This window comes from Telmatherina bonti, assembly GCF_933228915.1.
Source record: "Telmatherina bonti genome assembly, chromosome: 1".
NCBI lineage: Eukaryota > Metazoa > Chordata > Actinopteri > Atheriniformes > Telmatherinidae > Telmatherina > Telmatherina bonti.
In genome coordinates, this window is record NC_136619.1 from 19,364,324 (window position 1) to 19,379,810 (window position 15,487).

The window sequence follows — 15,487 nt, forward strand, 5'->3', positions numbered from 1 at the left end:
GGACTGATTTTGAATGAACTGATTCAAACTTTATAGTGATGAAAATTAATGTGGAAATACACTTTCAACAGAAAAGTGAAAGAGAAGCAAATGTTAATTGAAAGTGTAAGCATAATACACCCTAAAAACAGAAGACACACACTGGAAAAATTGTCTGCAGACATGCAAAGTATTATTTACAAATACAATGCAGCTGAGATGAGTAAATCAAAGAAAGGTGCAAATCCAATGTTGTTATAGTTCATGAAGCTTCATTTGGCTGAATGTAGTGGAGTAACGCCATATATGCCTCATTCATGCAGTGCTTCCATTCATGTGTCATATATTGAAAGAAAAAAAACATTTTTATTGGTTCCAGAGGGAAATTATTAATATGCATTGGACAGAAATAGTTCATTTTGATAAACTGTGAGATTGTTGTCCAGTGTATTTAACTTATAACCACATTATGAATCAAAAGATCCTTAAGGAAAAAAATAACTTTCATTGTTAAAGACAGACTAACAAAGAAATAAAACAATGCAAAGCTTTGGAGATATCATTTGTATTTTGCAACTGTGTCTCCTATGTATTTTACAGTATTACATATCACACAGGTTGTTTTTCACCATGAGAACTGACTTATCATCATTTATTCTACTTTCTTGACTCAAATCATAATATATCATCTTTATGCAGTTCTGTGCCATTTTTGAGTATTTTTTCAAACCTTTATTTATGTCCTGTGTCTTGTTCTGGTCATTTTATGTCCCATACTGTTGAACAAGGATCCCTTTTTATTATTCCAGATGTTCCTTGATTCTTTTAGCTCATTTTCAGAAATTCTGTTTCCCATTTCAGAATTTTACATGTCTGTAATTGTTGTATAGTCCTTCTTTTCTTTCTTGTCTCTCCCTATTTTATCTCAAATTCCATAACTCAACTTAGTTATTTAATGTCTTTTTTTTTGTTTGTTTGTTTAATTGCCTTAGTCTGGTAGATTTGATTCTTCTTTTTATGCTCCAGAGTGGCAAAACCACACTTTGGGGATTTTTCCTTTTTTTTTCTTCTTTTTTGTGTGTGTGTGTGTGTGTGTGTGTGTGTGTGTGTGTGTGTGTGTGTGTGTGTGTGTGTGTGTGTGTGTGTGCGCGCGCGCGCGCGCGCGTGTGTTTCATTTAAGTGATTTTCCTTTTTTGTAGTAACTATATGTAACTTAAGTAAAATTGTGTATCTTTATAAAGGATATGTTTACATTTTGTTTCAATTAGTGTCTTCGTGGTTCTCCCTTTTGTTGAGGGTCATTCTGTATTAATACATTCATTTCCAATTAAATTGATAAACACGTATAAATATTATATTTATTGGGTGACACCAGGAGCAAGTTGGTTTTGCGGGCTCCCAGTTATGTGACCCGCGAGCATAAACATACCAGTCCTCGTGATTTGACCAACAGCACCTTCAAGTGGAAAACACGTCTTATCGCACCTTTGTGCTGCAGTCCCGTCTCTTACCACAGGGTGATGCTAATTAACTCATTTTTATTCGGCGGACATTCACGAAAGTTGGCGGACAATTCCGAAGCAAACCCCGGAAGCTTGATCGTTAGTGGTCACTGTCAGCCTGTTGTTAAAGCGATGTGCTCTCCCCTCCGATGTGCGGCTTGGTTGCCATTGAAATTTCTATAGACTGGAAGTCAGATGTATTAACAATGAGTTCCTGGTGTCAGAAATAATGAACTCTAAGGTATGTGATTCGAATATCTCTCCGAGGGCTCTGTTTACGCACCTGTATTTACTGCTAGCATGCTAGCTGTGTTAGCTTTTCTCAGCGGCTAGTTAGCAAGGCAGATTTAAAAGCTCTGTTGCATGTGAAGTGTCAGGGTCTTCTGTGTGCGTGTATGTGTGTTTCTTAGTGTGCAGTTTCTGTCACGACCTTTACAGTTTTTTTTGTAACAAGGAGAAAAAACACAAATTGAACACAGCTTGATTAATTTTTAGCTTTACCACAATTATCAATGGCACTGATTGCGGATCATTCAAATGAAGATGGTTTATGGATTATGCCTTTTTTTAAAGAAAGAAAAAAATAGTCATCCACTCATAAATCTAATAATATGATTCAATGTTTGATTGATTCGTCTGGTACAAAAACTTACCGGTTGAACAGCCCGATCACTGGTGATACTGGTCTGCTATTGAAAGACTGAGAAAAAGACAATCAGATGTCAGATAGTGACCTAACGCACTGATGATCACACACGTCTGGGGTCAAAAAAGACAATGATTTCTATACAATGTCATCATGTTAAAAAAGGATTTCCCAGGTTGTATTAAGACAGTGCCCTGAAGATGACATTGGTGTGAACTGGTGCGATACATATGAAGCTGAATTTAAAATAAAATAAAGCTGAATTGATTATTTTGTTTGTAAGATTCACACAGAGCATTTTGAAAGCTGTAATTTTTTTTTTATAATGCCGTCAGACTCTGATTAGTTGTACTGTGTCAGATTTACAAGATTTACTGATATAAAACTGGTTTTAAAACAAACAAAAAGTAGAACAACTGTTTCTATGAAAGCAGAATTTATTCTATGTTAAGTAATTTTAGCAAACTGGATGCAAATCTTCATGACTCAAATGAAATCATTGATTTTCTGTCTTTTTTTATTTGAAGGTTGTCAGCTTACATTGCTTTGTACATATGTGCTTCATCCTGAATGCTGGTCCAGGAGGTACAGCCCACATCATGCAATTGTGAAGCTGAAACACATTAGGTATGTTGCCTGTCAACTTGGTGTTGGTTCTTTAGCAGCTAAGAGCGCTGCCAAATTTGTGTCATCTGAGTCTCTCTTGCAAAAGCCAGAAGAGTTGCATTTCTCTTTTCTTACTTCAGCCACTGAAATGGCCTATAGCTTGGCTATAAATAGCAGCAGTTCTATTCAGTAAATATAGAAATGTGTAAAATGCAGAGGCCAAATTCCCAGTTGGGATTCATATAGTTAAAAAAAAAAGTACTCCAACATTAAAAAGTTGTAAATAGTCATTCAAAAGTTCAGCGAAGGCCCAACTAAGTTCACCTGTAAAGGTGATCATAGATTTTAGGTTCATTCAGGCATCAAACAAAAGTCAGAAATCCCAAACTTTTTGTGACTCTCTTTTTTTTTTTTTTTTTTTTTAATCAAAACTACAGTCTTTCCTTAAAAGACCAAAGAACTGAATGATGGCATGTTTTCTTTGTAACAAGTCCCCTGAATGAAACTTATAAGTGCTATGGGGAACAAAACTACTGTTTTTATTTAGCCAGATTTCTTTATAAAGCACTGTTATAAAACAACAGGTACTGACCAAAGAGCTACAAAAACACAATTAAACCTAATTTTCTGTGTCTCTTAGCTTTATATTAATTTCAACAGCAAAACATGTTTTTATGAAAAAACACTAGTGCATTGTGGGTTTTTGCTGCTTCTCACCTCACTAACAAATGCTTTCCTCATGTGAAGTAAACTTGAGTTATTAACAGTGGCACTGATGCAATCCAGGTAATTGCTGTTCTGATAAGTACAACACTGACTATTTAGCTAGTTTAAACATGTGGGAAAGTGAGATTTTCATCTGCTTTCTTTGCTCCTCCCATTTTTACTGTGTGCTTTCATTCAATATGGTATTTTTCATATAAATTCAAATTAATTTGGAAATATTTGTATAGGTTGTAGAAAACTAAAACACTATATTATACCTCACATTTTGTGCTGTTACATGATATGCAAATAGAAAACATTGTATTGTATATTGTAATCAGTGTGTGAATTACTAAATAGTCTGAAGCCATTAAAATGACATATCTCATATGGGAGAGGGGCTTAAGTTTCTTTGATACTTTCAATGTAATGACGCTGCAGCAAAAGTGAGCCAGCAAAGTGGTTTTAGCAGGATGACACTGAGGTGACCACATGTTGGGAAAGTAAAAGAGATGACTTAGAAAGATAAGTGCTGTGCCCTCTAACTGGAAAGGGCAGGCTTCTGGACAAACAGTTGATGTAAAGTAAACAGGAATACTATTTGGCTTTATATGCATATATTATATTATATTATATTATATTATATTATATTATATTATATTATATTATATTATATTATATTATATTATATTATATGATAATAATGACAGTATTATCATATCCACCAGTAAGTTTTCCTTTAAAAAAAAAAAAAGACAAGTCTTATTTTCTTTAAACTTATAATGGGAACACTTGGATCCAGCTTTTTTTTTGTTTGTTTCTGTGTTTTGTAATTGTCACACTGTGCTATATTATGGGTACAGCAATTGGTTTGGATAAGCCATAATCAGGGATGTTTTCCATGAGATCATACAGAACTGTGTCACCATCTGCTATAAGCTAACGCAGGTCTTAGAGAAAGATGTTGCACAGACGACACCAAGCCAATATAGCTGCTTTTCTAATATAAATTTAAAAAAAAAAATAATTACAAACATGTGAACTATTAGACAGCCATGGGATGTGTGTGTGTGTCACCCTTTTCCTCTTTCTAAATAGTGTATCTCCAGTACATGAGACCATTCTGCGTGAAATTACTGTGGTCTATGAGGCATAACTGAACTCCCAAAGAGCACAGTGATCTATTTTTTTTTCTTGTTGTCTGGAAGATATCTTTGCTGTTCTGGTATGTCAGCACTGTAGGCTATAAACCTCTTCCTGTCTCATTATCCAGTTTGTTATCCATTTCAGTGGCACCCAGTATGGTAAGCAGAAACAACCATCAGTGGTATATGTAGTGAGCTTAAAAACAAACTGACAGCAAAACCCTGCACTGCCCATGTCACTGGAAATGTCTCATTTGATTTTAATGGTTTGGGGGAAAAAAATCAGTCATCCTCTTCAAAGCACTATATCTGAGTCGACCAAAATCACGATACAGTAAGAATGTCTTCTGCTTATGTCAGTCTTCTCTCTTTCTAAGCAGTAATCGATATATTGTTGATAAGACATTCACGTCTTCAACTTAACTCTAAAAATTGAGTTATGTCAGCAGTGACCAACTTTTACCTCAGAATAGGGGTAAGCTGTTAAAGATGACAACCAGACGCAACTGGGGAGAGATGAGTTAGCTTTTTCTTTCTTTGTGTGTGATAGTGGCAGATTTCAAAGTAAAAAATAATCTCATTGCTGTATCAACACATTTTATGTTAAACAATACAATGCAATACAAGCACAAACCCTTACAGGTTAACACTTTAAATTAACCACATGACTTTGATGAGTCACCTGAATTTCATTCAGTTCCTGTTAAACATACTTGTGGTAATAAGCAGCTGTTTAATGATCACTAGATCAATACATTAAATTAACTGTGCTTTCATTGCCTGGAATATTGCATTAAATCTATATTAGACTTAAGTGTGTCTTTTAAAGGAACAATCAATGTTTTGTATGTAATGTGAAACCAAAGTGAGAGGAAAACGGACCTCCTTTCCTTCTGTGATATGCTCCATCACATTACATGGACGTTTTAGATCTGCCCTCCTTTTACATTGCAAAGTGGTTTCCCCCAAACACCTCGTCTTTTGCTTTACTTATTCTGTAAATAATAATAAAGCCTTTCAGCCACAGGTAACTGGGTGAATAGATTATTATTGACCTGTGATGCCACAACTGCAGGATAGGTTTCCCTGAAGGGATCACAGTGTCCATTGATTTATCCGGAAGATGTGGAGTTTGTCTCGCCAGCTGTTCTTTGCGACCTTGACGCTGGACAAAAAAAAGGCTCTAGTGACTTGTTCCTTTTGCTATGGCAGCAGCATGGCTCAAAGAATCCTGAGCATGAGGGGATGAGTATGAGTCTCATTGGTCATACTTTTAATTTTCTGCATTAGTGCTTAAGCTACTGTTAGGGTGGCAGCTCTGTTCGTTATTTTGCTTAATTGAGACTCATTTCACATGCAACAGAAGAATTTTATGATTTAGCTTTGATACTCCTCTTACTTTATCCTTAATCTATGTTAAGTAGATTCTCATAAAGAATTATTCAGAGACACTAATAGAAGTCTACTGTAATAGTGGCATGAGTATTGCAGACACCTAAAAATGCTGGAGAGACAGACCACAGCAAGACACAAGGAGACAAGGGAAGAGATTAATCTTTTCCTGTCTCGCTGTGTCTTGCTGTGGTCTGTCTCTCCAGCATTTCTAGCTGTCTACTATGTTGGGTTTTCCTAACTTGCATTAAAACAGCACTTGTGGAAAGGAGAGTTATCACGGTAATAGCCTCAGTTTCTTTTTTCCAAATGTTGAAAATAGAGACAGAAGCCCAAATTCAGTCTTGCTCCAAATTTTTTTTTTCTCTCCAGGGCAGGATGCAGTCTTCAAACCACCGACTACGAGACATGGAGCAGCACCACCCGCTGTTGTCGGCAGGTGCAGATGTTGAGGCGGGAAGCCTGGCAGCCGGAGTGATGGTTGGGGGTCCCCACTCTGGCCACACACCAGGGAACCGCACAGTGTGGTTTATTCAGGACAGCTGTGGTATGGTGTGTGCGACCATGACCTGGTTCCTGGTTCTGTACGCTGAGTTTGTCGTGAACTTTGTCATGCTTTTGCCTGCCAAGAACTTCTGGTACTCGCTGCTTAATGGGGCCACCTTCAACTCGCTGGCTGTGCTTGCACTGGCCTCACACCTGCGCACCATGTTGACTGACCCGGTAAGGAAATTAAATATACAAACTGCACCTTAATAATTTTTTTTTCTAATGTCAGTGTATATAAAGCAAGATATAAGGGTTTTGTTTTAGGAATTATCTTGCCTACATATTGGTTTATTCCATTGTTGTCCCAGTCTGAATGAAGGGAACTGTATTCCAGTAAAAGCTTTAACATTACACACTACAGAGGAAAACACCACTGCCTCCTGACATTTGGAGTCAGTTACTAATATAATCTGGGACACTGACTGAGCTGAGGATTGGCTGTGAAAGCAATGCAGAGCTGCCCATTAAACTGAGTCTGAACATCTAATCAGCTGTTTGAATCATGGCTTTAACCATCTGTTGAAGGGCCTTGTCCTTTAACAGACCTTTCAGATTTTTGTCACCAAGTTAGCTCATGTAAAATAGTACACACAGTTCTTATCCTCCTATGTGGTATTTCAGATTAACTGGTCATTTCCCACCAAAGTGTGCAACTTTTCATCTTTTTGCAGCTGATACTTTGTGATTAGACTAAATTAAGCCTCGTCGTGCTTCATTGGCTCTTGGAGCAGAAACTTTTGGCACAGTGTTGCAACACTGATTAACTTTTAATTGAAGAAAGTGAAGCCTTGATGACAAATCTGATGCTTTCCTGCAGAACAGCAGCAGTTCACAGCATGAACAAATGTTCACTTTGAACTCCCACAATGATACTCAAAAAGATATGATAGTTTCTCAGTTTGGAGTGTTTGACTGTCCTTAAAGGCCTTCATGTTCCTCAGTATAATATTTCATATCATGACTATGTTTTCATGGGTCTGTAACTGCATAAGATTGAGTCATTATGTTTACTTTAGAATGACCAGTTTATATCCAAACATATCATGGGTTGAAATCCTCCCTCTGTTGCACCTCCATGTTACTGTGGTACCCAAGTGAGAATAAACCAAAGGCTTGCTCCAAATTACACCAAAAACCATAAAACTATGAAACAAGAATATAACGAGTTGGTGTTTCCTTCACCTTTAGCTGGAAGTAGTTGACTTTCTTTGTGAACTTCCATGACATAACATCTATTGTGAACATATAATATACTAAAAAACATTGGTTCATTTTCAATGTGTTGTCTAAATTATGTCACGTAAAAAATTGCCTAAATGGTTAATAGACACAAAGACACATAAGATGACCTCTTATTTCTTTGCACGATGTATGTGCATCAGTGTTTCTGTTTTCTCTCACTCTTTAGGGTGCTGTTCCTAAAGGCAATGCAACAAAGGAGTACATGGAGAGCTTGCAGCTGAAGCCAGGAGAAGTCATCTACAAGTGCCCTAAATGCTGTAGCATCAAGCCTGAGAGGGCGCACCACTGCAGGTCAGTCTTCACACAATGTATCGACAGCAGACATGGCCTGAGCAACAGCTTTAGTCCTCTCTGTACCTTTGCAGTCTGATTTCAGGCACAGAATTAATTTCAGGTAATGCTGTAGTTCTGTATAAAAAAGAGATTTGATACATGCATTCAGTCATATTAGTCAGATCCTGATAAAGTCTCCAGTGAAATAAATTTCTAATATACTAATAATTTGTAACTCTGAAAAGCTGTTTTGTCTCCCCACTTTAAGACACTTAAAATGTAATGGCATTGGATTTTTCATGCATCAACATTTCTCTCCTGCTTGCAGTATTTGTAAACGATGCATCCGGAAGATGGATCATCACTGTCCCTGGGTCAATAACTGTGTGGGTGAAAAGAATCAGAGATTCTTTGTTCTATTTACTGTAAGTACACAAAAGTCATTCCAGAGTTTGTTTTAGCAATAAGGATTAGTAGAAATCTTAATATCAGTACGACATTTTTATTTGGTTTTTGGGCCCAATTAGTAAATCCCCATCCCTGCTGTGGAAATCTTCCCACTTGCCATTTGAGCTTCACAGACGAGCTGAGCAGTGGTGCTGTGCACTGCAGTAACAGACGAAGCCTAAACGTGCTCTCATCGCGATCTATGGCTCTCTTGACAGTATCAGCACTTTTTTATAGCTTCATTTGCTGACTGGAACTTTTTAAAGACAGAAAAATGAAGCTGTCATCTTTGGCTGACGAGTGCAAGGCCATCTGTCACTAAAAGGTTTAGGTTGCTCGTTTTTCAGCTTAGCATAGATGGAGAAGTGGCCTGTAAATCAAAGGAATATCCCTTAAATTTTAATATTTGCATCATCTTTGACTTCAGACATTCAGAACACTACATTACCACATTATATACAAGCCAACCTGATGGGTATTATAGTGACATCGTTTCTTTATATCTCCTTTTTTTTTTTTTTTTTGCAAGAGAACATTTGTTATTATGTCTCTTCCTGTTTTCTGCTCTCCACAGATGTACATAGCCTTGATTTCTGCCCATGCCCTGGGCCTCAGTGGTATGCACTTCTTCACATGTATTAAAGTCCAGTGGAATGGTAAGATCACTCGCTGTGCCAGAAGTTTGAATTAAAATAGCAAATTCAAAATGTGAAATAAATGTAGATATATGCATGTTTTACACTGTTTAGAAAGCCGAACAAAGATACAAAGCAGAATGGAAATGGGCAAATTCTCTTGTAAGAAAGCTGCTCTGTACAGATCAGTGGAGTTATGCAGCATAATGATGAAAGAGCCATCAGGATTTTTCTTTTTGCTCCCTTTTGGATGAACCAGAAAATGAAAAAAATATTTCATTCTTAGACGGTTCTGACAAAGCAAAGAAATACCCTTCTGTGAGTTGGGAAGCGCTGCAGTAGAGAGGAGTGCTGGATCAAGCGGACAAAAACGAAGTTGTTTACACAGCTTCTACAGTGTTTCAGAACATCTTTCATTGGCTTTGCACTTTGCATAACCAAGAAGTAAAAATACTAAAATAAAACTAGAAATAGAAACCTGACTGTGTCCTTTTCATCATATGGGAAAAGATCTTTACTTATTTTAATTAGTATAGTATTTTAAGTAGTAATTTTAAGTAGTATAGTATTTAATTAATATAGATGATATATAAAATTTTATTCATATTTTGACAGAAAATTATAAATCTGACTTTCTTCTTCTCTGTCGGTGATCAGAGTGCAGTGAATTCTCTCCAGGGGTGTCTGTGCTATTGCTGATCTTCCTCTGCCTCGAAGCCATCCTCTTCCTCACTTTCACAGCCGTAATGTTTGGCACGCAGATCCACTCCATCTGCAATGACGAGACGGTCAGTATCCACTGCAGCACACACACTTATTTTCCTTTCAGCAAGTCGTGTATGTGTAGCGAGAATGGTTTTTCACGTGGAGGTATTTTGTAAGTCGCTCACATATTCGGTATGAATTTCCTGCAGGAGATTGAACGTCTGAAAAATGAAAAGCCCACGTGGGAGCGTCGTATGAGGTGGGACGGAATGAAAACTGTTTTTGGGGGTCCGCCATCCCTGCTGTGGTGCAATCCATTTACCGGCCTGCGTCTGCGACGCCTGCTGCTGTTGACCCAAAGTCGCCGTGGCGGGTCCGAGTTTTCTGTCTGAGAAGTGCAACAGAGAGAGAGAGAGAGAGAGAGATCACAAACACCTGGCGGTGTCTAAAGGGCAAAGTTTCTTCTTTGTCCTCTTGGGTTGGAGTTAAGAAGGACCTCTTCCCCCTCGGTCTTTCCCTTTGAGTGGCGGACAGACAGACTGCTGTGGTGGGACCCCAGCGCATCACAACCACCACTCAGTTTGTACTCTCATTTTTCATGCTGACACACACCTTTGGTCTCGTACTGCAAGTGTATCCTTGATAATTGGAATAGGATTTTTTTTTTTTTCTTATTTTTTGTTTGTGTGTTTATTGGTTCAAAAAAACATGTCCCACGTAATGCAAGTGAGTCTTTTATTCCTGCTCGTCCAAGGTGCTGTTGGAAGTCAGCACATGAGATTCTGCAACAGTTTTTGAGTCTTTCAAGGAGGGATCAGCAACGTATCTTTTACCATCACTGGACCCAAACAAGAGGATTGAAGTGGGTGGATGCTTGAAACTGTTCTATAGAACCCAACATAAGGAAATCATAGTCAAGGACATGCACTACTTACACTACACTTGAGAAAAAGCCTGGATATGGAGCACAGCGGACATCAGAGACTGAACTGTGCTGCACCATTTGCATGTACAACAGCCCAATCAGTCAGCAGCTCCGCCTGGAGATGGGGCTTTCATCATCTTCAAATTATTGAACAGGCTGCCATGAACAAAAGCCTTATTCTTATTCAAGTAGACCGAGTGGATTTTCCTATATGTCCGTCCCCTTAGTCATGTTTTCCCCCTTTCCTCAAGCTTAAATTGTTCTTTTTTTGTTATACGAGCAAGTGGAAATTGCTTCTCCTGGTTTTTTTGGGGGGTTTTTTTTATGGCTCCTGACTTTTAAACACCTAAGACCACTCCTCAACTGAATCAACACAACGACTTACTGGAGATGACTACCAAGTCCTCACCTGGATCTTGTTTTGTATTAAATGTATGTGTCCATGAATTTGCTATTCCACCACTCCTACATGCTGCTTTACACTCAAAAGATGTTTCTAAAACTTTCAGTGACTGCCAGACCTCTGACATGCCTCCATGTGTTTTCATAACAAAGCAATTCAGGTTGAAGATGTAATGCTACTAAGGCTGGATTGTTTTCCTAGTACATGTTTTTTTTTCTGTCTTGGAACCTGGAGGCTGCTTCTGTTAGGAATCGCTTTACAAGAACATTTGAATAAGATGTCATACCCACTAAACCCTGAAAAACAACCATGCAAAAGCGTCAGTGGAGCACTTACTCTTTGACGGGGTTGCTTTGCATGCTTCTTGGCAACACTGGGGTGCAAAGTTTTAAAAAAGGGGCGCTTAGAAACATTAGCACAACTTTGTTTGGCTCATTGTGAGCTCATTCTGATCTACACAGCCAAGCTCCTTTTGTGAAGTCAGCCTGGAGATTTAAAAAGAAAGTGCCCAGCTGAAAAAAGGCAGAGGTACCAGGCCCATTATACAAGCTTTAATACCCAACAAGGCCTGGGGGATCTCAGCAGATGCTTAGAGGCCTTTTCCTACTTTCTGCTACACGTTTCAGGTGTGCAACATTTAGTGGAAGGGCAAAAGGAGGCATTTCCCCAGTTTTGTCAGAGCAGTTTTAACGTTGAAATTATGCAGTCAGACAAATTGGCTTGAAAGATATGTGAGCAACCTCTGTCATATTTACAGATGGGCTCATCTCCTAATATGACTCAGCATAAATAAGCCCTGAAAGAATGTGTTTTTGTTTTTTTTGTTTCTTTTTTAATCTGAATTTTGTACTTAAGTCTTGAGTTAGACTATCGTCAATCTAGATTATCAATATCATTTTCTAGCCTGCTGGACATACTGCCATTTGTTCCTATTTGTGGCTGCTCTTCTGTTTACATGATATTGGATGCTCTAAGGCTGGTGTTTTAGAAAACCTGCTGTCATTAGAATGTAAAACATGTTTATTTTAAGACCAGGGGTCAAAGCACTGAACTCTAAATCATATCAGGGGATTTTATTAATGCTGGCCTCTAATTTCTTGGTTTATTTTGCTGTTCTGCATCACCACAATAGATTCTGGTTATTTTTGTGTGTAAAATGATATCATTTCGATTAAAAAATTATTGCATTTTCTTATTCTCAGCACAGTTTATTTACGTTCCGTGGAAATTCTTAAGGTTTTGCCAAGTGCGTCTTTGAAGAAGTAATATTCATGAGTATAATTGAAAGAAATGCTGTTTAAAATTTGTTATATATATTTTTTTTTTTAAAAAAAGGTCAAATCCATGTGGTATTATTTTGCAGATGTACAAATATGTTGGAAATTAAACAGCAGTTATCTAAAATAGTTGCTAAATCACATCTAGACCCTAAAAGCTGACGAGTTCAATTCTCATTAAGATGTCAATAGAATAGAAGCCAGTCTCTGGAGCAGGACTTGGAGCAACGACCTTAATTCAGTTGTAGTTGTATTAAGTAGGAACAGAGCAAATTCATACAAGGTTGACAGATATTTCCGTGTTGGCTGGAAATCAGTGTTTGGTGGTGACTGATGTAATTTGGACACGCTTGTCTGAAGTACAAAGTATTTGACAGTAAGGTGGTTCCTATTTTAATGACCCAGCTTGGATGCTATTATGTCTTATACCAAGACCCTGTTACAGAGGTATGAAGTTTTACAGCAGTAGATGATGGTTTTTTTATGGGATTATACAGATCCTTATGTTTGCTTGACCCTTCTGCATAAAGGCTTGAAAGGTTTTGTCACCATGATGAGATCCTCACAGAAGGTTTTCCAGAATTCTTGAGACAACATGATGCTGTTAATGCTTTTTCTCATCTGGTTTAGAATTAAAGGGCATTTATGCAGAAAATCTTAGACCAAGAGACTTTGGTGATGTATATTATGAAATGGATGTTAAGTCACAAATTTGTCATTAACACAAACATTAAATATTTAATTTGATTCTCCAGAGAGAATGTTTAGAGAAAGTCTTTCAGCTTTATAAACAAAGTATAAAGGTAACTAATAACATATGAAAGGAATGTTTTATTTGAAATTTTTTATTGTGTCAAAATTGTATGTCTTATATCATTAATGTCCTTTTACATAATAAACTTGAATAAATTAAAGATACAAATTGTTCATGTTTGTCATGTAGAGTTCACTTTGACATTAACATGATGCATTGTAGATCTGCTTGCACTTAAGAGAGAGATGGTACTTGAAGGAGTGTCCTATGGCATACATCTTAGTTTGATTTTACCTTGAACTGAGAGAAAATGCAACCTTAGTTAATGCAGATCAGCTAAGGCCAGGGAAGGTGTATTGCTGTGGCATGAAGGAAAAACATTCAGTGAAGTCTTTGTGGTCTCTTCCCACCGATCAGTTTTTTGTTTTTTTTAAGATAAAAGTACCCCACATCATTATACCACCAACATCAGCAAGGGCTGTTGATACAAAGCATGCTGCATTTATGTTTCAATGTTAACTGTTCAATGTTAGTTTCTGTCCTGTCCAACCCTCTGAATTAACTAAAATAATAGCTTCATCTAAACCATCCACCTGTATCTTAGACCCTCTCCCAACGAGCCTCTTTAAGGACATTTTCCCTTTAATTAATACATCACTACTAAGTCTTATCAATATGTCTTTAGTGACAGGATATGTACCACAATCATTTAAAACTGCTGTAATCAAGCCTTTACTTAAAAAGCAATCTCTGGATCCAGAGGTGATAGCAAATTATAGACCTATATCTAACCTCCCGTTTATGTCCAAAATTCTGGAGAAAATAGTTTCAGCTCAGCTACATGCCCACCTGAGCAGAAATAATTTATGCGAGGAGTTTCAGTCAGGATTTAGAGCTCATCATAGCACTGAGACGGCATTGGTGAAAGTTACTAATGACCTTCTTATGGCCTCAGACAAAGGACTTGTGTCCGTACTTATCTTGCTTGATCTTAGTGCTGCATTTGATACAGTCGATCATAACATTCTGTTACAAAGACTAGAACAGGTGATTGGAATTACAGGTACAGCGTTAAGCTGGTTTAAATCATATTTATCTGATAGACTTCAGTTTGTTCATGTAAATGACAAGTCCTCCTCCCAAACTACAGTAAGTCATGGAGTTCCTCAAGGTTCTGTACTTGGACCAATACTCTTCACACTATATATGCTCCCTTTAGGCAAAATTATTAGACAGCATGGAATAAACTTTCATTGTTATGCAGATGATACTCAACTATACTTATCCTTTAAACCAGATGAAACAAATCAGCCCAATAGGCTACAAAATTGTCTCATAGACATAAAGACTTGGATGTCTAGAAATTTTCTCCTCTTAAACTCAGATAAGACTGAAGTAATTCTCGTTGGATCTGAAAAACTCAGAGCTAAATTTTCCGGTTTTGTAATGAACCTGGATGGCATTACTTTAGCTTCCAGTGCTACAGTGAGAAACCTTGGAGTAATATTTGACCCTGACCTGTCCTTTGGCCCACATATTAAGCAGGTTACTAAAACAGCCTTCTTTCATTTACGTAATATAGCCAAAATTAGGGACATTCTGTCTCGGAGTGATGCAGAAAAACTGGTTCACGCTTTTGTTACTTCGAGACTAGATTACTGTAACTCTCTATTACTGGGCTGTCCTAAATATGCCCTGAAAAGCCTTCAGCTGATCCAGAATTCTGCAGCCAGAGTCCTGACCAGAACCAGCATGAGAGATCATATTTCTCCAGTTTTAGCCTCTCTTCATTGGCTGCCTGTTGAATCTAGAATAGAATTTAAAATCCTTCTCCTTACATATAAAGCCCTCCACAACCAGGCACCACTATATATCAAAGACCTCATTGTTCCTTATATACCAAGTAGAGTACTTCGTTCGCAGACTGCAGGCTTACTTGTGGTTCCTAGAGTCTCAAAGAGCCGAGCAGGAGGCAGAGCCTTTGGTTATCAGGCCCCTCTCTTATGGAATAAGCTCCCAGTTAGTGTTAGGGAAGCAGACACCCTCCCCACCTTTAAGACTAGGCTGAAGACTTATCTTTTTGATAAGTCCTATAGCTAGGGATGGTTAGCATCCCTTAGTTATGCTGCTATAGGTTTAGACTGCTGAGGGACATTTCCTGATACACTGAGCTTCTTTCTTTTTCTCTTTATCTCTTTCTTTTACCACCCCCCCCCCCCCCCCCCCCCCCCCATAACAGTGTTGCATCATTAACATGTATGTCTCCTGTCTCAGCAGGTCTCCCTGGCCGGGAGTAGCAGTT

The 15,487-nt window shown here is 37.9% G+C and overlaps 1 protein-coding gene across 1 annotated transcript; it reads left to right on the top strand.

Moving 5' to 3' along the window:
* The first annotated feature begins 1,611 nt into the window (after window positions 1-1,611).
* On the top strand, window positions 1,612-11,495 carry zdhhc7 (zDHHC palmitoyltransferase 7). Its single transcript, XM_079242021.1, has 8 exons — window positions 1,612-1,722; window positions 2,655-2,754; window positions 6,348-6,698; window positions 7,933-8,057; window positions 8,368-8,464; window positions 9,061-9,142; window positions 9,779-9,909; window positions 10,036-11,495. Exons 3-8 carry the CDS (start codon window positions 6,354-6,356, stop codon window positions 10,216-10,218), a joined length of 963 nt encoding a protein of 320 aa, XP_079098147.1. The 5' UTR covers window positions 1,612-1,722; window positions 2,655-2,754; window positions 6,348-6,353; the 3' UTR covers window positions 10,219-11,495.
* Window positions 11,496-15,487: the final 3,992 nt, after the last annotated feature.

Bases quoted from the DNA above. Each gene is read 5' to 3' on its own strand.
- zdhhc7 (XM_079242021.1), top strand. From the start codon at position 6,354: ATGCAGTCTTCAAACCACCGACTACGAGACATGGAGCAGCACCACCCG. The intron at 8,058-8,367 runs GTCAGTCTTCAC...TCCTGCTTGCAG, and splicing joins GAGAGGGCGCACCACTGCAG to TATTTGTAAACGATGCATCC. The intron at 9,143-9,778 runs GTAAGATCACTC...GTCGGTGATCAG, and splicing joins TATTAAAGTCCAGTGGAATG to AGTGCAGTGAATTCTCTCCA.